This window comes from Lingula anatina, chromosome 2 (assembly GCF_051362555.1).
Source record: "Lingula anatina isolate TDL-2025a chromosome 2, LinAna3.0, whole genome shotgun sequence".
Taxonomy (NCBI): Eukaryota; Metazoa; Brachiopoda; class Lingulata; order Lingulida; family Lingulidae; genus Lingula; species Lingula anatina.
Window position 1 is genome coordinate 21,073,546 of NC_141768.1, and position 25,751 is coordinate 21,099,296.

The window sequence follows — 25,751 nt, forward strand, 5'->3', positions numbered from 1 at the left end:
ATCTGAGAATGCTTATGTGAATATTTTTAAAGGGATAACAATGCATGGAAATATATATTCTATTTTATCACAGACCATGTGACCTCCGTAGATGGCTATACTCTAATAATCTCTAAAAAAACAAACTTGAGAAAAAAAAGAGCTAACTTTGAATGTAGAAATGGATTCATCAATCATTAGGAAGTATGGAGAAATTGCCATTTACCCTTGGAAAATTCTTTTTTTTTTGGCCAAAATGGATTTGTTATCCCTTTAAAAATCTAATGGATGATGTTATTCATCCCTTATTTACATACTGTTTTCTTTGTCAAACTTGAATGTGCTGGAGGATGATCTTTAAACATTTAATAGGGGAAAAAAATACTCATCCCTTTCTTTTTGTTATGTTAATGCATAATGCATATTATCTATGGGAGTATCTTGATTAAAAGGGTTTTTTTATTGCCCAGATAAACTTTTTTCATATTACACATTCTATATCTACTTGTAAACATTTATCCAACTGTACATTTATATTTAAACTTATTTGTTCAATTGCACATTTACTATTTTACACTAAAATTATATGCAACTAAACCAATCCATAAATCACCTGACGAAACATTACTTGGCAAAATGGGTTAAATTTCTTAGTACAGATTTAACCCTTGCAATATAACAGACACTCGAGTAACCAATCTCATCATGTGCAGTTCCCCTCCTAGGGGTATCAAATTTTAGGGCATATACAGTACATTTAAATTTCAGTACATATACAGTGTTACATTAAGACAATAAAGAAATTGAAGATCTATCAACAGCCCTGAATGACCAGGAGGAATGCAATGCCCGAGCATTAGTCTGTTTATTCAGCACCAATTTGCTGACAACTTCACAGCTTTATGGATTCATTCTAAGGAAGACAACATCAACAGCTGTTTCAAAACTTTTGTTTGGCTTGTCTCTCGAATTTCTCCTGCCAGGAACATTTCATCTACCACACTATATACCTAGAGGAGGAAATTAAACAGAAATAAAAAGTTAAGTTAATTTCTTTGTTGGATTTCTTCACTTTCAAAATGTTTTATATTTTAGAAACACAAGACGGCAATGACATTTACCATAAATTCAAAACAATGGCTAAATAATATACTTTCTATCATTTCAACTAAATTATTTACAATTTCATATAAGATTAAGAAGAGACAATGGTTAAATAATATATACTTCTTATCTTTTTAACTAAACTACTTACAATTTAATATACTACCAAGATAAGTTGAACATTAAGCCACTTCAATACTCACCTTATAAAAGTTGAATACTAAGTCCAATTCACAGACATTATGGAAATATTCATTGAGAACTTCTACAAAGTTGTGGATTGCTTCTAGGTAAGCTAGGTTATTGTCTGACACATCAACACATATACAGAAATACAGGCCTGCATATCTTCGGTAGACAATTTTAAAGTTGCGAAACTGAAATAAAATGAAGATGTGGTAATAAAATGACAATGAATGTTATATCTATGTATGAATGACCTTTTTCATAACAGATTTAGAAAATGAGGTGCAATATGAGTAACTTAATACAAGTTGTTGATACTTTTTCATTTAACATAAAAATCATCAAAATTGTAAATCAAAAGTCTTCAAAATAAATCTTGCAAGAGATATTTAGCAGAAAACAGAAAACTGTCCATAAAAATGACAAAAATAAGTAAAAGAAAATATTAAGAAAAAAGAATTTGAGAAATATGAGAGACTGCATATGTGGCAAGCACAACATCTAAATTATTATAATGCCATTCCCTTCTTTTTTACTACCTCATTACCTGTTTTTTCTTATTTCTAAATCCATTTATATCATTTCATATGATGATTGTCAATGTGCAATTAAACTTGGCGGAAGAAATTTTGTCCATCACCAGATATAAACATTTTGGCAATAACATACTTGTTTTGGCATGACACATGAACACATGGAGAATGGAAAACAATGAAGTTGTCATATATTGGATCTCATGTTCGGAATAAAAATACTGTGAAATGACCCCTCACCTCAATTCCAATACTCACCTCTACAAAATTGGTATGTTTGGCATCTCGCACTGTTACTACTGCATGAACTTCTTCAATTAATTTTTGTTTCTCATCATCATCAAAGTGCATATACCATTTGGCTAACCTAGTTTTGCCAGCTCTATTCTGTATCAATATGAAGCGAATCTAAAGAGAAAAACGTTCCAAATGATGAGTGATTCTTATCCTTCTGGTTACAAATTTAAACAATTGATTATTACCAGTATAGATCTAAACAATCAAAGTATATTAAATTTATTATATATCATAAATTTCAGTACGTGTACCAGTACTTCCTTGATTTTCAATTTCCATACTTCTATTACTTGAATGGGACTTTAATACGATTGTCAACTCATCTATAAGACAATGACACCACAATGCCCACAAACGGAAGCTACAGTTAAGCAATCAAAATTTGTCAGGCATAACTTTGATCTTGATTTGTCTTAACTTTTCTTCTTTTTTCTTAATAGACAAGTGAAATCTGATATATTACACCCAGTTCTTACGAACAGCATTCTTGCAGTATACCACCTCCACCCTAAATAAACACTTACTCTTTTAAAACTGTGTATTTCTCAATTAAATAATATGTCATATTTTGGCAATTCGACGATAAAACTGATAAATAACTTACCATCTTAACGTATCTAAAACTATGACATTCGACCGGTCGATTTATGATGGCGGACACTTGCTCACTCCCACTTTACAAGACAGACTAAACACTAGTCTGATTAAACTCAAACTTTCATTGTGTCTCGTTCTTTTATAAGCAAATACTGGAGTTCTATATCCTTGGTTATATGTAAGCTAACTGGATTTGCTATAGATACACTATTTGTTTAAAAAGACAAGCAGATTGATACAACGACTAGGTTTCAACAGTGCTGCCACCCATCGAGCGCCACAATAACAACAACATGGCAGACTTGGAAGATATCCGAACACGTGTGCGGCTAAATGAATACAGTTTATCTAATGTGAGTTTGTTACAGGCATGACCTGTGGTCTTAAATACACAGCTGCGTGTTTATGACTGTATTTTATGCTGTTTCCGAATAACGTCTAGTCTTAAATAAGTTGCAGTCACAATGTGAAATTCTGTTCAACCTCAAATTAAATTTTGTTGCCAAACTCAGTTTTGAGTAGCACGGAAAATGCACGCGTTAGCACTTTTATGTACTGTTTCTGATATTTGCTGGCTGAGAAAATAAACTGTAAAATGATGACCAGCCCTTGTACCTTAATCTTTAAATACCCCCCCCCCCCCCCCCCCCCCAAAATAAAAAAAATACTGAAAGCCCTTGTACCTACAGTATGTGTTATCTTGCTGTGCTGTCCTTTGCTGAAGTTGTAATGATATCTTCCAGACTCAGTCCACAGATTTCCCTGGGAACTATCCTGATTATGATGATGCATGGAACCAAGTCAAGTTTGAAGAGGTAATATTTTTATATTGCAGACAAAATTAATTTAGACCTGAAGTACCAAACTGGAAAGGCATATTATTTATATTTTATCTTTTGCTCTAAAATGATAATGGTGCAGTTATTTTATTTTATGGCATTAAAAGAAGCATTGTCTGTATTAGTAGTCTATGTTACCTTTTATATGAGTTTTTTTTATTGTTGTCAGTTTTATATATATATATATATATATATATATATATATATATATATATATATATATTAGTATATTACAGAATTTTGTAAGTCATGCAATTAACCCTGATCATGAGCTTGACTTTATAGAATTTCAGAATCAACATAATAAGTATGACAGATTTAGAGATGGAGTTTGACATGGTTGGTGTAGATGCAGCTGTTGCCAATGCCTTCAGAAGAATATTATTAGCAGAGGTTAATAAATCTTCTATTTTCAGTATAAGATGTTAATATTAAGAAACATTTAGTATGAATTTGAAGACAAAAGAGGAGTTGGACTACTTAATGGTACTCTGATTAACAGATCTATATGCTTTATCATGACTGTATGTTTAAAGCATGATAAGGCAATAAAGGCAATAGTTTCAAACAGCGTATCATTACCTCAAAATTATACATTTTTTATGTACAGACACAGATGTGTCTGTACATATTGCCATCACCTGCGTCTGTCGTCGCCGATGCCGATGGCGATGCCGATGGCGATGCCGATGCCGATGCCGATGCCGGCGCCGGCGCCGTGCACTTTCCTTGTAAACACGATAAGTGGAAGGCAGTTTCACTTTTTGGCTTTATATTTACAGAGCTGATGAATATTCATAAAACGCAGGTCAAGTTCGAAAATCAGCATGATCGGGCCATTATTGTAGAAGTTATGCTGTTTTTTCACTTTTCAGCATATATGCAACCCTGTAAACACATTTCAAGGAAAACCGTTAGGCTTGTTGTCACGAAACTCACAGGAGTAATCAATCTTACTAAAACGCAGGTCAAGTTCGAAAATCAGCATGATCGGGCCACTATTTTAGTAGTTATGCGGTTTTTTCATTGTTCAGCATATATGCAACACTGTAAACACAATATAAGAACAAGGCAGCAAAGCTGTCAAATGTACAGACAAAAAGCAGGAAATAACAAAAAAGGCTACTGTCAATTCTGATGCAAAAGTACATTTTGTTAAACTGCAAATTCAACATCAAATTTTAATTATGCTCAACAGGTAAAATACATCTGTGTCTGTACATAAAAACGGCATTTCTTTAAAATAATGGCCCGATTATGCTGATTTTTGAACTCAACCTGCGATTTAGCAGGAATGACCACTCCTGTGAGTTTAATGACAATTGGCCTATATGTTTTTCTTATATTGTGTTTACAGTGTTGCATATATGCTGAAAAGTGAAAAAAAAAGCATAACTACTAAAATAGTGGCCCGATCATGCCGATTTTTGAACTTGACCTGCGTTTTAGTAAGATCAATTACTCTGCATTTTAGTCCTGTATTTCTTTTTGAAAGTTTGACAATCATAAGTAACATGGTTTTCCCATAATGGTCATCTTGGCAGCAGCACCCAAAATTGTGTTTTCTTCTATTCTGATGCAATATTACATAATGGTTAACAGCAAAATGACCGTTAATTTTTAATAATAAAATACACGTATCATGGATTTTCAGAAAATGTGACTAGCATGGGTCTTCAAGCCCGTGGAACATGCCGATTTTCGAACTTGACCTGTGTTATAGTAAGATCAATTACTCCTGTGATTTTCATGACAACAGGCCTAACGGTTTTCCTTAAAATGTGTTTACAGTGTTGGATATATGCTGAAAAGTGAAAAAACAGCATAACTTCTACAATAATGGCCCGATCATGCTGATTTTTTAACTTGACCTGCGTTTTATGAATATTCATCAGCTCTGTAAATATACAGCCAAAAAGTAAAACTGCCTTCCACTTATCATGTTTACAATGAAAGTGCACGGTGTCGGCACCGGCGACGACGGCGACGACAGACGCAGGTGATGGCAATATGTACAGACACATCTGTACATATTTACTGTACTGTTTGAGAACAGTAAGTGACATGGTTTTTCTTAAATGGTCATCATGGGAGCAGTGCCCAAAATGGTTTTTTTTTCAAATTTTGATGCAATATTACATAATGTTTAACAGCATAATGACCATCAATTTTTAATAATAAAATATTAGTATCATGGATATTCAGAAAATGTGACTAGCAAAGGTCTTCAGGCCCATGGAACTTCAAAGTTACAACTTGAAAATGCCAGAATGTAAACAAGACAGCACTGTTCTGAAATGTTTTTTTTTTTCCATTTTTAACACTTTTTTTAACATAAAACAAAATTAACAGGTTACTGCCATTTTTATACGATCAACTAAGAAAATTGATGAGATGGGAAAAATATCAATACAACAGTGTTAAATGTCCAATTTCCTCCATTCTGAGATTCTGAACATAGTGAATGATTGAATCTGACAAACTGCAATGATATGAGTTTATTTCCATTTTGGAAACTTTATTACACAATACACGATAACAAGTTTACCATCATTTTTACATAATCAACTAACAATGTTGTAAAGATGCAGGAAATGTCAAACAAACACTTTTACGTATCTTATTAGTTCATTAATGAGACTGTTAACATGCCTAACAGTTGAATCTGAGGAAATTTGAAAAAACAGCATAACTTCTAAAATAATGGCCCGATTATGCTGATTTTCGAACTCAACCTGCGTTTTAGTAAGATTGACCACTCTTGTGAGTTAAATGACAATTGGCCTATCTGTTTTTCTTATATTGTGTTTACAGTGTTGTATATATGCTGAAAAATGAAAAAACAGCATAACTACTAAAATAGTGGCCCGATCATGCCGATTTTCGAACTTGACCTGCGTTTTAGTAAGATTGATTACTCCTGTGAGTTTCATGACAACAGGCCTAACGGTTTTCCTTAAAATGTGTTTACAGGGTTGCATATATGCTGAAAAGTGAAAAAACAGCATAACTTCTACAATAATGGCCCGATCATGCTGGTTTTCGAACTTGACCTGCGTTTTATGAATATTCATCAGCTCTGTAAATATTAAGCCAAAAAGTAAAACTGCCCTCCACTTATCGTGTTTACAAGGAAAGTGCACGGCGACGGCGACGACAGACGCAGGTGATGGCAATATGTACAGACACATCTGTGTCTGTACATAAAAACAGAAAGCCCAATTGTCATTAAACTCCCAGGAATGGTCAGTCTTACTAAAACGCAGGTTGAGTTCCAAAATCAGCATAATCGGGGCATTATTTTAGAAGTTATGCTGTTTTTTCACATTTCCTCAGATTTCCTCAGATTTAATTCTTAGGCATGTTAAAAGCCTTATTATTTAAGTAATAAGATACGTAAAAGTGTTTGTTTGACATTTCCTGCATCTTTACAACATTGTTAGTTGATGATATAAAAATGATGGTAAACTTGTTATCATGTATTGTGTAATCAAGTTTCAAAAATGGAAATAAACTCATATCATTGCAGTTTGTCAGATTCAATCATCCACTATGTTCAGAATCTCAGAATGGAGGAAATTGGACATTTAACACTGTTCTATTGATACTTTTCTCATCTCATCAATTTTCTTAGTTGGTCATAAAAAAATGGCAGTAAAATGTTTATTTTGTTTTATGTTTAAAAAAGTGTTAAAAATGGAAATAAACCCATGTCAGAACAGTGCTGTCTTGTTTCACATTTCCTCAGATTCAATTCTTAGGCATGTTAACAGTCTCATTATTTAACTAATAAGACATGTTAAAGTGTTTGGTTGACATTTCCTGTATCTTTACAACATTATTAGTTGATTATGTAAAACTGATGGTAAACTTGTTATCATGTATTGTGTAATAAAGTTTCAAAAATGGAAATAAACTCATATCATTGCAGTTTGTCAGATGCAATCATTCACTATGTTTAGAATCTCAGAATGGAGGAAATTGGACATTTAACACTGTTGTATTTATATTTTTCCCATCTCATCAATTTTCTTAGTTGATCATATAAAGATGGCAATAACCTGTTAATTTTGTTTTATGTTAAAAAAATTGTTAAAAATGGAAAAAAAAAACATTTCAGAACAGTGCTGTCTTGTTTACATTTTGGTATTTTCAAGTTGTGACTTTGAAGTTCCATATGGGCCTGAAGACCTTTGCTAGTCACATTTTCTGAATATCCATGATACTAATATTTTATTATTAAAATTGATGGTCATTATGCTGTTAAACATTATGTAATATTGCATCAAAATTTGAAAAAAAAACTATTTTGGGCACTGCTCCCATGATGACCATTTAAGAAAAACAATGTCACTTACTGTTCTCAAACAGTACAGTAAATATGTACAGATGTGTCTGTACATATTGCCATCACCTGTATCTGCCGTCGCCGCCGTCACTGTCACCGGCGCTGGCGCCGTGCACTTTCATTGTAAACATGATAAGTGGAAGGCAGTTTTACTTTTTGGCTGTATGTTTACAGAGCTGATGAATATTCATAAAACGCAGGTCAAGTTCGAAAATCAGCATGATCGGGCCATTTTAAGGGAAGTTATGCTGTTTTTTAACTTTTCAGCATATATGCAACACTGTAAACACATTTCAAGGAAAACTGATAGGCCTGTTGTTATGAAACTCACAGGAGTAATCGATCTTATTATAACGCAGGTCAGGTTCGAAAATCGGCATGATCGGGCCACTGTTTTAGTAGTTATGCTTTTTTCTTCACTTTTCAGCATATATGCAACACAGTAAATACAATATAAGAAAAACAGATGGGCCAATTGTCATGAAACTCACAGGAGTGGTCATTCCTGCTAAAACGCAGGTTGAGTTCAAAAATCAGCTTAATCGGGCCATTATTTCAAAGAAATGCCGTTTTTTCACATTTCCTCAGATTCATTTCTTAGGCATGTTATCAGTTTCATTATTTAATTAATAAGATACGTAAAAGTGTTTGTTTGGCATTTCCTGCATCTTTACAACATTATTAGTTGATTATGTAAAAATGATGGTAAACTTGTTATCGTGTATTGTGTAATAAAGTTTCAAAAATGGAAATAAACTCATATCATTGCAGTTTGTCAGATTCAATCATTAAAATTTTGCATCAGAATTGACAGTAGCCTATTTTGTGCATAGTTATTTCCTGTTTTTTTGTCTGTACATTTGACAGCTTTGCTGCCTTGTTCTTTCAGTGAATATTGTGGCTTAATTTTTGCTTTGATTCATATTGTAATTTTATTTGCCAGTAACATGTTTTTATCAGATTCAAGTTTTTATAAAGAAAATTGACATGATATTTATTACAGTTTTTGTAACCTTATTGTTCACTATAGTTGATATGTAGTGTAGTATTGATTTTTATTTATTTTTTAGTTAAATTAATAGTTTGCTAAAAAGGAAAAATTGAAATGAGACTAAATTAACCTGCCTCCATGTTTTCCAGCAAAACACTGCCTACTTGTAACAGAATATTGATTTTTACAGGTGCCCACAATGGCCATAGAAAAAGTGTTTATTTACAACAACACCTCAATTATCCAAGATGAAGTTTTAGCACACAGATTGGGTTTAATCCCAATAAAAGCTGATCCAAGGTTATTTGAATACAGACAGAAAGGTAAGGACATATTTTATATGCTGTTATGTTTGAACATCACACTACTTTTGTCGTAGATACTATAATTGTCATGTGTAGAAAAAATGTACCAGTGTGAGAAATAGGAAGAAAGGACAGACAGACTGTTTTTTGTAATATTTTCAGTAAATATCCTCTTGTATTTGTTTAAGATGACACAGAAGGAACCCCAGAAGACACCATAGAGCTTGAACTAAAAGTGAAGTGCACAAGGAACCCTAATGCATCAAAGGATGCCACTGATCCTGATGAAATATACAGGAACCACAAAGGTAATTGAGAGCATTTTGCTTACTCTGTTGCAGTAAGTACAAACTTTCAGAGTTTGTATTAATCATGCATGGTATATTAGAGAAACTCTCTCTGCTGCTTTGTTCTACATAAATTCTCTCTGCTATGCAGCAAAAGTCAAAATGAGTCAACATTTTACACAGATTTTGAAAAAATGGGTGTACTTTGGATAATTTTACCAGAAAGAATTGTTTCTCCTTTTAGTGTTAACCAAACAAATGAAGTGGATACCACTTGGGAACCAGGCAGAGATGGTAAGAATTTAGATTCAACATTATTTTGGTAGATTAACTGTTGTAAAAAATTGAAAGCTTTTGTTTTTCAGTTATTAGGTGATATATGGATATCAAATAGTAAAGAGCCTTTCTTCCTGCAAAGAAATACTTTGTTAGTAATACCTTAAAATCAATTCATTTGAAAAGTTTGTTAGCATTGTATCGAAAAGGACATTATTCATTTGAAAAGTTTGTTAGCATTGTATCGAAAAGGACATTATTCATTTGAAAAGTTTGTTAGCATTATATCTTAAAAGGACATTATTGTGGGTAACCAAAAATGATAAATCTGGAAAAAAATGAAAAAATAGATGAGGTGAAATGTTTGTTGAAAGTTTTAAGTAATTACCATACTGTAATGTGGGCAACCTTGCTTTTCATAACCAGTTCATGATTTTTATGCTTTATTTAAGTTTATGGATAATGACATTCATCCAGTCCATGATGATATTCTAGTAGCCAAACTAAGGCCTGGACAAGAGTTGGATTTAAAACTCCACTGTGTTAAAGGCATTGGTAAAGATCATGCCAAGTTTTCACCTGTAGGTAAGTAAGAACCCAAAGGTGGATTATGGGGCACATGCCTCCCCCTTAAATTTCATGTAAAATATTTGTGGCATGCAGTTATGTAAACCAAAGCAAGATGGGCAGAATTTAACCCAAGTGCCCTCTCCCCTTTCCATCCTTCACCACCACTACCACATAGTTCAATTGTGAATTGGGGAAATGTGCCCTATTGTGACTGGAATTGCAGTTGATTATTACTCAGTAATAATTTTACCTCTAAACCATTTGCAAATGCTACCGAACTTCCAAACAAGTGTAAGATTTTAATATATAATATTTACACATTTCTTATAAAATTTCTTATAAAATTTTTTTGTAATACACAAATGTTATTCTATCTCCTGGAGAAAAAGAAATAAGGGAAAAACTTACTGAGCAGGAATTTGGTTCAATTCTTAATAATTGTTGTAAAACAGGACTGCTTAAATTATTTTTATAGCAACAGCATCCTACAGACTGCTTCCAGACATAACGCTGACAAAACCAGTTGTGGGAGAAAAGGCAGAAAGACTGCAGAAATGTTTCTCTCCAGGGGTTATAGAAATAGAAGAAGTTCAGGGTGAGAGACTCCATTCAATAAATAGCTAATGCAAATCATCCACTTCCAGTGGTTGATCAGTCCACATTCTTTTTAATTTATAATTTGGGGCCACACTTAGATATGAATGCTAAAACTTATCTATTTAAGTTAAAGAAAATGAAAAAGATAATCTTAATTGCAATGATTGCTCAGCAGCTCCACTCATTTTCTTTTAATCCTAAAATGCTAACCTGACCATAGATATATTTTTTAATTTTTTAAGTTAAAGGGATAATAACTCTTCGTATGAGATCTATATTTCAAAATAAAAACATTGTGAACAACTCATAGAAATATATTATATTCTGTTTTACCACAAAAACGGCAGTTATAGCTGTTATTCTGATATCTGACATTGTCTTTAGACCACGTGACCTCCATTGATGGCTATACTCTGTTATAATCTCTTAAGAGATTATAACAAAAAAAAACAAACATTTTAGAAAAAAACAGGGACTAACTTTGAATGTAAAAATGGATTCATTAACCATTGGTAAGTTGGGGAAAATTGTTGTTTACTCCAGAAAAATTCATTTTTGGGCCCAAACAAAGAGTTATTATCCTTTTAATGAAAGTCCATCATTTTGTTAAAGAATATGCTATAAAATTTCTAGAAATAGAATGAGATTTTGTCAAAAATTAAATTTGATATTTGTCATGAAAGTTTAAAGTGTCTAATTTCATTGTAGGTCAGAAAGTTGCTAAAGTTGTGAATCCTAGAAAAGATACTTGCAGTAGAGAAGTGTTACGGCATGATGATTTGAAAGAATGTGTTCGATTGGGAAGAGTGCGGAATCATTTTATTTGTAAGTATTTAACAGCAAAATTATGCTACAGTTAGAGAAATCAGTATATTTTGATATGATAATTTTAAAAAATACTCATTTTAATACTGTCTGAATAAATAAATAATACTTTACAACATTGACTTCTTCAGATGCTTACGTGATATCATAGATATAATGTCACAGCTGCCATGATTTTTGTCAAATATTTTTTAATCAGTTTCACATATAATTGTATGGTTTATAGTAAAAGATAATCATTTATATTAGTGTAACAATTAATGTTTGATATTTATTTCATTTTCACCCTCTCTACTTCAGTCTCAGTAGAATCCACAGGAATTCTTCCACCTGATGTTCTTGTCACAGAAGCAGTCAAGATATTGATGGCCAAATGTAGGAAAATGCTGTCAGAACTGGACAAAACACAAGTTGAGACAGAAAAATAGCACAAGTCTGCATATCCACATTGACTTGTGAAAAGCGTAAACTTGGACGAGGCAAATGTCCTCCTCACTCCTCATCTTCACTGATTTGTTTCCACTTGGAAGTCAGTCATGAGGCTTTACTTGTAATATTCAAGTTTGTCGAATAAAAGCATATATGGCATTGATTGTGAGAAAGAGACTTGACACCATATGTGTAAATGAGCATCAAGACATCAGTTGTAAACTTGTGCCTTCAGATGTTTTGATTTCCAAAAAAGTTGTTAAGAGGAAACTATTTAAAAGTGCATTCTAGAAATATTGCCATCTCATGTACCTGTACTAAGATTTTCTTCACGGAAGTAATGAAATGAATGTGGTGAAATTGTAGTGTACAACTGACAAGCACATTTGGTGTGGGCCATGGCTAGGCAAAGACTGATTCCTGACAAGATACTAGTAAGAATTGGTCTAGGTTTAAAATTGTGCACATTTCTCTAAACTAGACATGCTGCCAGGAATGGGATTTTTCTGACTTTCAATTGTTTGCAGACTTTCTGGGAGCCCAAAAAATTGGCTTAGGCTGCCCCCTGGACCCATGCCATAATTTTCCAACTTTTTCACTAAATGGCAGTCTCATCCCTGTACTGCTCATTATATATTCCAATGACAATAGTGTAAATTTCCAATCTTAAAACATAAAAACGAGAAAAAAATTTGGTTATTTCAAAGGTTATATTAAGCAAGGTGCTGGATGACCTTCATCTCTGATCATGCAGTCAATAATTAGTCAAATGAAATTATTTTCTTTCAAGTTGTTCTTTTCTCTTCAAAAGGGGCACTTTTTATTATGTATGTGCTTTTGAAATAATGTTTGCTGTATAAGCTGGAAGCTTCTAAATGCTTTAACATTCACACACAGAAAAATGAAGAACATTACTTGGACTATTCAACATGTAATTTATTTTCTTCCACAATATATATATATACTGTAGCTTAAAGCTGTCCATAAGTCACATTCATTCAGTATGTGAAATATAATATACAACAATAGTTGTGCAGCTGACACAATATGGAATTTTACAACATAATTACACTATGTACAAGACCACATTAACACAATGGACACTGGCTACATTATATTTAAGTGGCTCATTGCAAATAATATCTTAAAAAATTATCAGTATTTGCGGACAGCAACAGAATAATATAAACATGTTATGTCCCCATTAAAATTTCAAATTATACATCTATCTAGGATTTCAAATTAGATCCTAATAACAAATCTTTTCACAAATGCCTAATGTACTTAAAATACCTTATTAAGGCTCAAAGTATACTTTATAAGTCCATTATTTCTTAACATCATACATAAAATGGGAAGGAAAAATGTAAATGTATAAAATTGTACAACATTAAACTGACATATAAAATGCTTTATGCGCTGTGCATAACATTAAAGGCATACAACTTTGGGAACATCGCAGAGATCTGCTCCTTAAAATGTCTATAATATAAGTAGTCTGGTACAAATGAATATACAAATCAACGCATTAAATCACCCTCAAAGATAACGTGAAAATGATGTAATACACAATAAATGTAATACAGCACCATGTTGCCCTCTATGTCAGGGCATTTTCTAGAAAATACTTAAAAGAAATTATATCTATAACTTCATGAGAACCCAATTGCTTTGGCTTAAAACTATCAAGAGTGATTCCTTCTTGAATTCTGTCGTGATCATGCTTCTTAGGTCAAAAGAAATTGGAAAGTTGCAGTTAAACCTGCTTGTCAAAACTGGTTCTTTACCACTAAATGCCTCCGTCCACAAGCTCATTTTGTTACACAAAAGTCACAAAAGCAGTCTTTATTCAATTCTGTCTTACTTGAAGAATGTCCTGCATTTTTTTATTACATAGCACATGCTGTAGAAATTCCTACATGTTTTTCTAGATCAATATCTACTGCCATTTGCAACAGAACCTGCAAAAAAAATATAAGACGCTGAACTGGTCTCTTCTAAGAGGCACATTCTTGGCTGTGCAAAAAAGCCTGAACCAACTTATCAAAAACTTTTAACGTGTATAAATAAACATATCTCTTAGATTTGAATTCCTACAGCTACACATCACTGTCCACAGTCAATTCCCCAATGAGTACCACAATTTCACTAAATGTTGGCCTCTCTTTAGGGCAGTCTGCCCAGCACCTCATCATAAGAGTCTGTAACTCTGCAGGGCACTGCTGAGCTGGCAAAGAGGCTGGCTGGAGGAGATCACCACTCTTCATTGCCTGCAACAGGTCCTCATTTGACAGGTCCCCGAATGGCATATCCCCCTGTGAGAATACTTCCCACATGAAAATTCCAAAAGCCCAAACGTCACTTTTTGTGGAGAGATCATCATCTAAGACTGCCTCATGGGGCATCCAACGTATAGGTATTACTGAATCGCGATACCGATAATACTCAGAAGAGTAAAAATCGCGACTTAGTCGAAGGTTTGCAACTTTGACATTCAAATCAGGTGCTAACAGCACATTTCTTGCTGCAACGTCTTTATGCACCAGGCGTCTGGTGAATATATGTTCCATTCCCAATGCAACTTGGTTGCACATTGTTACTTTTTGTGCTATTGTTAATGCTGGGATTTTGAGTCTCTTTCCACTTTCTTTCCTTGATGTGAAAAGGAATTGCTTAAGATCACCCTGAAAAATTAAGCAATGATATTTCATAGAATAGCTTATAAACTGACAATTCAGGAAACGCTCTCTCTGACAATCAACTGAAGCACTGTCCTTGGCTTTTTAAACCTCCTCCAGTTTTTAAAAGTTACAAACCCCAGATTCAATAATGTTTCTTTGTTTGACTACCAATAATTAACTTTCTCAATCTTTTCCAAATTTTACTCTTTTCTTCTTCTATCATGCCAAACATATAAGTTTGCAAAACATATAAGTTTGCAAAAACCCCAATATTTTCAAAATATCATAACAAGGAATTTTACAAAATCTTACCCATTCAAGGTATTCAGTCATCATAAACTGTGGCTCGCGGTCTCTGCACACACCCATCAGTCGGACAACAAACTCGCTGTCCAGTTTACTGAACATGTCTATCTCTTGGCGAAACTCAAACTGATGGTGTTCATCCTTACTGAGTAGAGATTTTACCACAACCAGAGTCTCCACTTCACCATCCTTGATATTTTTTGCTTTGGCAAGAAAGACATCTCCATATTCACCTCGACCTAGAGGATAAATATTGATGTAAATAAACAATTTTTTGTCATATTACGGTATGAAAAATGTGTTTGTGGGATAACAAAACACACACAACGTTTGAATGGGTAAAGACATTTTGAAATGTCAAACTGTTTATAAAAACTGCAAATAGATCAACAACTTTACTGTGTGCACCTTTTTTAGCAAGAGATCATTTTGTTGCTTTTAACTAATAACTTTCAACAAAAACACAGTAGACATTGCATTATTCCCAAGTCGAAACATCCGCCAAATTATATTACCCAGCATTCCAATGGTCTGGAGATCATCTCTGGGGAACTTGAAATTATGTAAGCTGGATCTTTTCTTGGACCTGCTGCTGGAGGAGTGGGAGGGGTGGGAACTGGTCCCAGAAAAGTGGGAGTTGGCCCCTGAGACGTGGGAGTGGACATCATCACTCCTGGTGGTGTGAGAGTGCGAGCTACGGGACTGATTCCCCATCAATGTTTCTTGTTCTGGATTCTTAATTTCACCATTTTCTGTGACTGAAAGGAAGACAATAATTTTTCTACTTTAGTTAGCTGCAACATTCCTGATTTCAAAATATATAATTTTCACAAAGAATTAAAAGAGTGTACAATATTATCGTATCTTCCTTGACATTTTCCACTCAAGTTATTTAATAGGTATTTTTTTCCCATTTATTACTTAAATATACACATTTACAAAAAAATTTACACAACCTCATGCATGTAACTATTTGAAACTGTTTCAAGTATATAAAATCAAGGACCTTGCTCTCAGTCAAGATCAATTTACCTGCCACCATGTTATCCACATTTTTCTTCCTCCTCTTCCTCAATAGCCTAATACTACACACCACTACCAGAGTGACCACTAACACCAGGTAGGCCACTGCACTGACCACTGCAATGATGACCGTCTTCATGGCACTGGTGTTGGTCTGTCCACTCTCCCCAGTGACCACCTGACCATGGGTGTCTATGTGAATGATGTCGGAACCTTCGACTGGACCACTAGGATCCATACCTACAAAAAGAACACAAAAATATACTGTACGAAGCTTTAGAAAGTATCACAATATGAAGACTGTCACTGGAAATATTACATTTTATTGTTGTCCCAAAACATTGGCGATAGCTAATTTTGGAACACTTGTAGCAAAATAAATAAATAAATTGCTACTAAAGAGCTGAAATTGTAAGGCTTATTCTGCAAGTTAACAGCACACTACTTGTTATGTAGGGACAAGAGATTCATGTAGAGATTTTTGCCTTACTTTTGACCTTGAGATACATCTCCTCTCTGGCAAACCCTCCATTGTTCCCTGCTGTACAGCCAAACCTGGCCTGGTCCTCCACATACACCTCAGTGATGAACAGGGACCCGTTAGATTGCACCTGAATTTTCAAATTAATATAATAAAATTTAAGTTGCCAGTTTATGTTCTGCTTTATATTATATAAGTTGCCAAAATTAGGAGTGTATGATTTGTCCACTTCTTTAGGTAATCAATTTGAAAACAATCCATTTCACAGATGATGTGCCTTTGTAGAAACCGCATTTAAAAAAGCAAGAATCATAATATCCCATAAAAATATTTCTATATTCTAAAAGTTAACATAATATCTGACTTGTTTTCAAAGAAATTAAGTAATTGAAAGACATATGGATGTTCTTGTCCAGTGTAAATTAATACATGGTTTTATATCTTTTATTGCTTTTAGGCAATGTATGTAAATAAGCAGCGACTCCTGTAAGTTACCTGAAACCTGTTCTTCTCCCCATCATCAATATTTCTGATGAGTTCTCCATTTTTGTCCCACTGAACAGCAGGTTGTGGGTCCCCTGCTGCCACACAGTTCAACATGACTGAAGACCCCTCTACAGCAGTGTCGTTCTGAGGCTTGACCCGAAACCAGGGCTTGACTGGAAAATGATTAAAAATAAATCAAACCTGATAAAGAATACTGTGAAATCTTTATTATTTCATAATTTTATATAATAGCAATGGGAGATCCATAAACCGTTGCCATTCTGTAAATTTATCAAGAAAAAGAGCTAGACTGATACAAATGTTATACAATGAAAAGTGAAAGATTTGCTGTGTTTCATCTGCTGCCTCAAGATTCAAATAATTAATATGTCAATTAATTGCTCAAGATATTAACTTATAAGAGAAATAATTTTTGTACCAGTAAGTAATGTGCAAGATGTGCACATTTATAAGAACAAGGCAGCAAAGCTGTCAAATGTACAGACAAAGAACAGAAAATAAAGATGCAAATAAGTGAAAAATTAAATTTTCACAAAAAACTGTTAAATTGCCAGAAAAATTTACCAAACAGACTGCGTTGCCTATTGAAGCTGTATGTTAGACCCATGTTTCTTTCCTGTAAGTTTGAGAACAGTAAGTGACATGATTTCCCTTAAATGGTCATCATAGGAGCAGTGCCCAAAATAGGGGTTTCTTCAAATTTTGATGCAACATTACATAATGTTTAACAGCATAATGACAATAAAATGTTATTAATAAAATATTAGTAACATGGACATTCAGAAAATGTGACAAGCAAAAGTCTTCAAGATCATGGAACTTTAAAGTCACACCTTGAAAATGCCAATATGTGAAAAATTAAATTTTCACAAAAAACTGTTTAACTGCAAAATAAAAAAAAAAAAAAAAAAAAAAAAAAAAACAGACTGCATAGCCTACTGAAGCTGTATTTTAGTCCCATGTTTCTATCCTGTAAGTTTGAAAACAGTAAGTGACATGATTTTCATTAAATGGTCATCATGGAAGCAGTGCCCAAAATGGGGGTTTCTTCAAATTTTGATGCAATATTACATAATGTTTAACAGCTTAATGACCATCAATTTTTAATTATAAAATATTTGTATCACAGATATTCAGAAAATGTGACTAGCAAAGGTCTTCAGGCCCATGGAACTTCAAAGTCACGCCTTGATAATGCCAAAATGTAAACAAGACAGCACTGTTCTGAAATGGGTTTATTTCCATTTTTAACACTTTTTTAACATAAAACAAAATAAACATTTTACTGCCATTTTTATATGTCCAACTAAGAAAATTGATGAGATGGGAAAAGTATGAATAGAACAGTGTTAAATGTCCAATTTCCTCCATTCTGAGATTCTGAACATAGTGGATGATTGAATCTGACAAACTGCAATGATATGAGTTTATTTCCATTTTTGACACTTTATTACACAATACACAATAACAAGTTTACCATCATTTTTACATAATCAATTAACAATGTTGTAAAGATGCAGGAAATATCAAACAAACACTTTTACGCATCTAATTAGTTCAATAATGAGACTGTTAACATGCCTAATAATTGAATCTGAGGAAATGTGAAAAAACAGTATAACTTCTTAAGTAATGGCCCGATTATGCTTATTTTCGAACTCAACCTGCGTTTTAGTAAGATTGACCACTCCTGTGAGTATAATTACAATTGGCCAATCCGTTTTTCTTATATTGTGTTATCGGTGCTGCATATATGCTGAAAAAAGTGAAAAAACAGCATAAATTCCCTAAAAGTGACCCGATCATGCTGATTTTCGAACTTGACCTGCGTATTATGAATATTCATCAGTTCTGTAGGTTTCAAGTCAAAAGGTAAAATGGTTTTCCACTTATCGTGTTATCGGTGCTGCATACATGCTGAAAAAAGTGAAAAAACAGCATAAATTCCCTTAAAGTAACCCGATCATGCTGATTTTCGAACTTGACCTGCGTATTATAAATATTCATCAGTTTTGTAAGTTTCAAGTCAAAAGGTAAAATGGTTTTCCACTTATCGTGTTATCGGTGCTGCATACATGCTGAAAAAAGTGAAAAAACTGCATAAATTCCCTAAAAGTAACCCGATCACGCGGATTTTCGAACTTGACCTGCGTATTATGAATATTCATCAGTTCTGTAAGTTTCAAGTCAAAAGGTAAAATGGTTTTCCACTTATCGTGTTATCGGTGCTGCATATATGCTGAAAAAAGTGAAAAATCAGCATAAATTCCCTAAAAGTAACCCGATCACGCGGATTTTCGAACTTGACCTGCGTATTATGAATATTCATCAGTTCTGTAAGTTTCAAGTCAAAAGGTAAAATGGTTTTCCACTTATCGTGTTATCGGTGCTGCATATATGCTGAAAAAAGTGAAAAATCAGCATAAATTCCCTAAAAGTGACCCGATCATGCTGATTTTCGAACTTGACCTGCGTATTATGAATATTCATCAGTTCTGCAAGTTTCAAGTCAAAAGGTAAAATGGTTTTCCACTTATCGTGTTATCGGTAAAAGTGCACGGCGACGGCGACGGCGACGACGGCGACGACGGCGACGACAGCGACGACGGCGACGGCGACGACAGACGCAGATGATGGCTATATGTACAGACACATCTGTGTCTGTACATAAAAAGGAAAAATATATCAGCACACCCATAAAAATCCCTCCATAACACAGTCTTCTCACCTACAACATCCACATGTATGGTAGCATTGATGACACCCTGAGTGCTGCTGGTAGCAACACATGTATATGACCCAGCATCAGACTTCTTCACACCAGTGAATACCAGGGTGCCTCCCTCATCAAGGATGTGACTGGGGAAATTCCACATGTCCCCACTCTTCAGCCATTTCACCACCAGCGTTCCTTCTCCCTCGGCTCTGCAGTGGATCTTAGCATTGGAACGGAGCTCTAGTTTGGTATTTATTGGCCTTGGTTTGAACTTTAGTTTTTCTACGAAAAAAAAAGAAGAAAGGTATTGAAATGTAAAACACAACTGTTATGATAAACATACTGTCCATCAATCTTAGGTGATTCAAAATAAATTGTTTTTAATCATCTGCGTAATTATGCCATTTTCCTCATAAATCATATTCTCACATCAGTTCCCCAGCCCATTAAAGTCTCATTATTTCCTTTTTATCAAACAGTTACATTCCATTAAATGTTTAAATCTTACATACGTATTTTACAAATGACACTTATCAACATTTAAATCATCAACTAAAATGCTTGAATTCCTCTCTTATTTGACTTCCATATCAAAAAGACACAGTCACTTACTTCTCACAGTCAGTGGGGCTGGACTAGAGGTCACCACAGGGAAACCAGTGGTGTTAACACTGCAGGCATACTCTCCAGCATCAGAGAGGAACACATCACGCACTCGTAGCACACCAGTGGCCTGGTTCACTGAGAAACGACGATTCTGAAAATATTTTTTCAATGATAATAATTGCAATAATTTTTTTTATTTATTTATTACAACCAAGAGTTAAAATACTGTCACATCATAACACTTTGTTTATGGCCCTACAGTTTGAGAAAGAAAAGCACAACTTTAAGATCCTGGCAGAATTCCTTTAACATGAGGAGAACCTGTCAAATTTAAAGGGAGTTTAAAATAGGACAGTAAAACTTAATGTGCCCCTCAAAATTGTTTCAAAATTAAATTATCCACAAAGCAGCTAATGAGGATTCAGAGGCGGAATTTCACAATTAGTTTCAGATTTTAAAGCACCTCTCTGTCAATCAAACTGATGATGGCTCCAACTTTAGGGAGAAAAAGCATCTGTGTTTGTATCCACAAATTCAATTGTTTATCCATTATAAAAACAGTGGAATATGCAAATAACTTGTTTACAAGCACAGAAATTTCTATCAGCACAACCTGTCAGCATTGCCTGACCACTGGCTATCACCAGTCTGGACCAGGACAGGGTGACTGATAATGTCACAGAGAGTGACCAGAGTAACACCTTAACTTCTAACAACCCATGACATGGCTTGAAACACAATGCTGCATGAGAACCTAAAATTAACTCACATTTGTACATCATCCTTGGCAGTAACTGGCACCCTGATGTAGTCAGTTTCACAAAAGAACTTTAGCCCATAAATTGGTCAGAATTTCAAGACCAAGAACTTAGTCTACTTCAGTTCAAAAGAAATCTATAGTCATCTATTTAAAATACAGAAAGCATTGACCTAATACATCAATTAGCAATATTTCATTTAATTGAAGAATTAAGATTTATCTCGTGTGAAAGTATACTGGATTTTTTGGTCTTAAAGTTTAGAACAACTTTAGGGCTAAAGTTCCTTTGTGAAACAGGCACTAATAAAGGGAAGATGGAATGAGTGATAACCAGTTCCTCAAGGCAAGCATGTTCTATCCACCCTGGAGAGAGTTCTCTCACATGTGAAGCCAAAATTACAGTCCATGTTTTTTCCAATTCACAGTGTCATTGCTGAACTTTCAACACCTGTTCCTTACAAAAAGAAAACACTCCACCCAGTAAAACAACTATGGTCAACAAGCAAATATACCCTTGGGGTATTTAAGTACAACCTCAAATAAAAGACAAACTAAAAGGGACCTTTTTTGATAGGCATCAGCTTCTGTTGCCTAAAGATGTGGTTAACACCTCTTCTTTTGAAACTCTTTAATTTATCTGACATATTTCTTTGGAACTTTAAACCATTTCCTGACAGGTGAGACTATCTGATCATTTTTCACTCAAAACAACTACCGTTTTATCACAGCATTGTTCATATTATAAAGGGCTTTATTTTTTTGAGACAAAAAATGATGCTACACATCTCAATTAAAAATAATTAAGAAGCCACTTAAAATATGGAAAAAATTTGGAGCAAGGCTGATACAACATCACACAAAAATTACCCTTCTCCTTCATTCTGGTTCTCAAAACACAGAACACAACTCTACAAGAGAGAACTCTACCACCCTAGTTAGACACATCAATTGCTGTCCAGAAAGAAAAATCAGTTGCCGGAATTCAACAGCCATTACAAATCAGTGGTGCTTGCCACTTCACTTCATTTGGCCCTGTCAGTCAGTGAGAGGGCCTCGTTGTTATGCCAGCAGTGACAGGCAGACCAGGTTCTGCATTGCTCAGATGAGTGGAAGGCTAAAGGGCAGTCCCGCCAGAGAAATTTGTTGGTATGCTTTTCAGCTTTGGTTTCTTCTTGGAGGAATCTGTATCTGCCCTCTTTCTAATCTATTTTATTCTTCCTTTTTCTTTCTGTTATCTTATCTGTTAGCATGACCAGAATCTTCTTGAAATATATTTAACAACTAGTTTTTTCTTCTCAATTTATAATTGAAGCAAAGTGCTACTAAGACTATTACCCAGCCACATCAGATATCCTTTCATATTTTCTCTTAAAATCAATAAAACTGGTGGTTGGTTTTATGAAACCTGTCAACTTTTTCATTCTGAGTAATAAAACTGACTGGATTTTATCAACATTATTTTTTCACGCAATATTTGCTCAATAGCCTTAAAGATCAGTGACAGAGACAAAGTTAAATTGTTCCAAACTGGTTCTGACAGGCTGACGTGTGACACAGCAAATAACAACATTGTACACATGTTTTAGACAAATGTAATACGGCATGTCCATCATGTCACAGCAAATAACAACATTGTACACGTGTTTTAGACAAATGTAATACGGCATGTCCATCATGTTAAAGTCACAGCACAGACCTGAGCTGAAAGCTAAATGGACACTAAAATGCTCTTTAACTTAATTCATGCCTTAAATCTAGTGCCATGTGTTTAAAAAATCCTCTTTCTAAAAGTATTTTACTGCCACAAATGCATGAATAGAAGAAAAATATGAGACCATAAACAAAAGCCTGTTTTTTAACATATCTTCTAGTCAACAACGAGGTGCACTTTCCAAACAAACAAATTTGACAAAAAGAACCGATAAACAACAGCAAAATTTGGAATACACGTCACTAATTTTTTTTCTAACATATCATTTCTTATGTTTTTATTTTTAATAAAAGATTTATTCCTATCCCCCTAAGGCTAATAAAATATATCTAAAAAATGAACATTTCAAAATGAAGTATGTTGTTTTAACATTTTCTTCACACACACACGTGCGCGCACGCACACACGCACACACACAGAACAATATACTCAAAATGCCAAATAACCAAGTAAAAAAAAAATACACACCTGTCCCAACAACTCATTGTTTTTCATCCACCTGATCTGTGTGACAGGGTAGGGTGTTGCAGTCACACGGCATTCCATCACTGCTTCCTCGTCTTCTTCCACCCAGGTAGGACTTGGGCCTTTGATGATGGTGGGGGCAACTGTAAAAATGAAGTTTGTGAAAAGTCTAGATTGAACTAATAAGCCTGTTGTAGCTGATTTAATAAGGTCTGTTATAACTGGGGTGATCAGTGATGGTTAGGGATATTGAATAGAGAACTGGGGCTGAAGTGACACTTTGACCAGCAATGATGGTAGTAGAGGCAACTGGAGAGAAGGTAGAAAAAGACTTAGTTAAACAATACAAAATGTTGATTTTGACTCTTGCAAAAAGAAGCACTCAATAAACACAGGATACACCCTCTCCAGGCCCGTAGCCAGCAATTTCAAAAGGGGGGTTCTTTTTCTGAAAAAGTGGACCTTTTTCCATAAAAACATCATGTGCCTAGGTCAAATTTTACCCAGAGTGGACCTTTTCCCAGCAAACGGGGCGGTTCTTTCGAACCCCCCGAACCCCCCCTGGCTACGGGCCTGCTCTCCAATCTATCCTGCACTCCTCAAAAATCAATAGGTTCTCAACTCTTAAACTGAGTAATTTTCAAAATATTTTTGCTTGAATACAAATAAAAAAATTGTGTTATGTTCGGCATCTATTTATAACCTTGTAATCCAAACTCAAATTAAAGTGAAGATAAGTGTGAACAAACCACAAAAAAAAAAGGAAATGCACAGCGTGTTGGGACAAAACTTAATATTTAAGAGAAAACTCATGTCCAAAATAGAGGAGGTAGGGGTAAAATATGTAGTAAAATTTTTCAAACTTGTCTCAGCTTACTAATTGGTGAAAAAGAACATCAGAGTCCAAAGAACCTGAATAACCAACAAGACCAGTCATTACATCCAGGTCATGCAACTTGGAACAGAAGACATTACAGAAAACTATGTGAACAGTCTCATTAGTCCTGGGTCTGAAGTCATTATCATAACTCAACTTACTGAAGCTGCTGACAAGATACATGCACGGGATGTTGTTGACAAAGATAAATATAAGAGGGCAGACAAAAAGAAAAAGGTGAGGAATTTGCTGTCTTCTTTAACAGAGGGGGGACTTCTGAAATGTTTTTCTCATTAATTCTTTTTCTTTTTTTAGGTAACATGCGGTAACAAAGTGTCAACCAGTTGAATTTATATGTCATATCCTTATCTTCTCCCAGCATCTCAGAAAAATTTGCTTCACAAATCCTAGGCTGTCTTCACATGGTTAGAACATGATTTATCACCATGGGTTTACCTCTGATAATGCCTCTGTACAACTACATTCTGCATGATATGTGATTTATCATAGAAAATTACTGCACATCTGCAAAGGTGATACAAAAGTTGAGAGTTCATGCAAAAAGACCAAAGGTGTTTCTCAGCATGACCTCATTCTGACAAGGTCTATCCTCAGGATTTTTTGATGTTGCCTTTTTTTCTAGGCGAGGCTGAAGGTTCATCATTAGTTACGGACGATTACTGAAAGGAATCTATTAATTCAATTAAAATTTTTAGTTTTGATGGCAGACTTGAAAAACTAAGTCAAAATGCATAAAATAATGTTCGATGTATCTCCAAATATAGGCCATACGTATCTACAACTGACTTGTATGAAAAACATTTACTCCGAGCTATTTTTTCTTTGAGAATCTGCACAAGTCCAACAGCCATGATCCAATGCTTTTCTATGGCATATGGTAAATTTGTAAGTTTTATGACTTGCCTAGAAAATTTATATACTAAACAGTGAGAATTTAAGACAATTTAAGCCAGTTAAAGATTTCAGAACTGTTGAGTGAAGAAAATAAACATTTCTCTCCCTGTGAATAAGTGAAGATTTATAAACTTACCAGAAACTACAATCTGGACCTTCCTGGTCCTGTTGCCCGCCATATTACTAGCCACACAGGTGTAGTTGCCAGTGTCTTCTTTCTCTGTGTACGTAATGACCAGAGAAGTGTCTTCAATACGAACACGGCCACTGTTAGTTATGTATGTGTTGCTTGGATTCAGCCATCTATAAGATTAGTTACATTGTAAGTTTTAATTCCATAGGCATTTAACAGTCATCCTGTTCATCTTACAGCATCTTATTAATATTCTATGATCTCCAGGCAAAATATGAAAAAAATCATACTGGTAAATTTTGAGATTCAAAGACTATTCAAAACTTGAAAATACATGTGTTTTATTTAAAAAAAACATACTGGTGAATGTGTAGTACCTTAAATGTCAAATTTTTAAACCCAAATAA

General features: G+C 34.3%; 3 protein-coding genes across 4 annotated transcripts in view; 1 reads left to right on the forward strand and 2 right to left on the reverse strand.

The window, feature by feature from the left end:
- Positions 1 to 416: 416 nt before the first annotated feature.
- On the reverse strand, positions 417 to 2,854 carry LOC106156049 (AP-2 complex subunit sigma). Its single transcript, XM_013531133.2, has 4 exons — positions 2,704 to 2,854; positions 2,061 to 2,210; positions 1,287 to 1,460; positions 417 to 989 (listed from the first exon to the last, which is right to left on the reverse strand). The coding sequence occupies exons 1-4, from the start codon at positions 2,704 to 2,706 to the stop codon at positions 888 to 890; spliced, it is 429 nt and encodes a 142-aa protein (XP_013386587.1). The 5' UTR covers positions 2,707 to 2,854; the 3' UTR covers positions 417 to 887.
- Positions 2,855 to 2,905: 51 nt separating this feature from the next.
- LOC106156048 (DNA-directed RNA polymerases I and III subunit RPAC1) lies at positions 2,906 to 12,952 on the forward strand. The gene is made up of 10 exons (XM_013531132.2): positions 2,906 to 3,049; positions 3,440 to 3,511; positions 3,821 to 3,928; positions 9,065 to 9,197; positions 9,368 to 9,487; positions 9,711 to 9,760; positions 10,195 to 10,327; positions 10,788 to 10,907; positions 11,618 to 11,734; positions 12,035 to 12,952. Exons 1-10 carry the CDS (start codon positions 2,990 to 2,992, stop codon positions 12,160 to 12,162), a joined length of 1,041 nt encoding a protein of 346 aa, XP_013386586.2. The 5' UTR covers positions 2,906 to 2,989; the 3' UTR covers positions 12,163 to 12,952.
- Positions 12,953 to 13,078: 126 nt separating this feature from the next.
- Positions 13,079 to 25,751, reverse strand: part of LOC106156046 (inactive tyrosine-protein kinase 7) — a 40,102-nt gene continuing 27,429 nt past the window's right edge. For both annotated transcript variants that reach the window (XM_013531131.2, XM_013531130.2), the window contains 10 exons: positions 25,348 to 25,514; positions 23,423 to 23,562; positions 20,490 to 20,634; positions 19,890 to 20,159; positions 17,150 to 17,313; positions 16,664 to 16,784; positions 16,183 to 16,413; positions 15,666 to 15,908; positions 15,157 to 15,389; positions 13,079 to 14,847 (listed from right to left, as the gene is read on the reverse strand). In XM_013531131.2, coding sequence (XP_013386585.2) covers positions 14,263 to 14,847; positions 15,157 to 15,389; positions 15,666 to 15,908; positions 16,183 to 16,413; positions 16,664 to 16,784; positions 17,150 to 17,313; positions 19,890 to 20,159; positions 20,490 to 20,634; positions 23,423 to 23,562; positions 25,348 to 25,514 — 2,299 coding nt within the window. In that variant the 3' untranslated portion in view covers positions 13,079 to 14,262. The remainder of the gene's footprint in view (positions 14,848 to 15,156; positions 15,390 to 15,665; positions 15,909 to 16,182; positions 16,414 to 16,663; positions 16,785 to 17,149; positions 17,314 to 19,889; positions 20,160 to 20,489; positions 20,635 to 23,422; positions 23,563 to 25,347; positions 25,515 to 25,751) is intronic.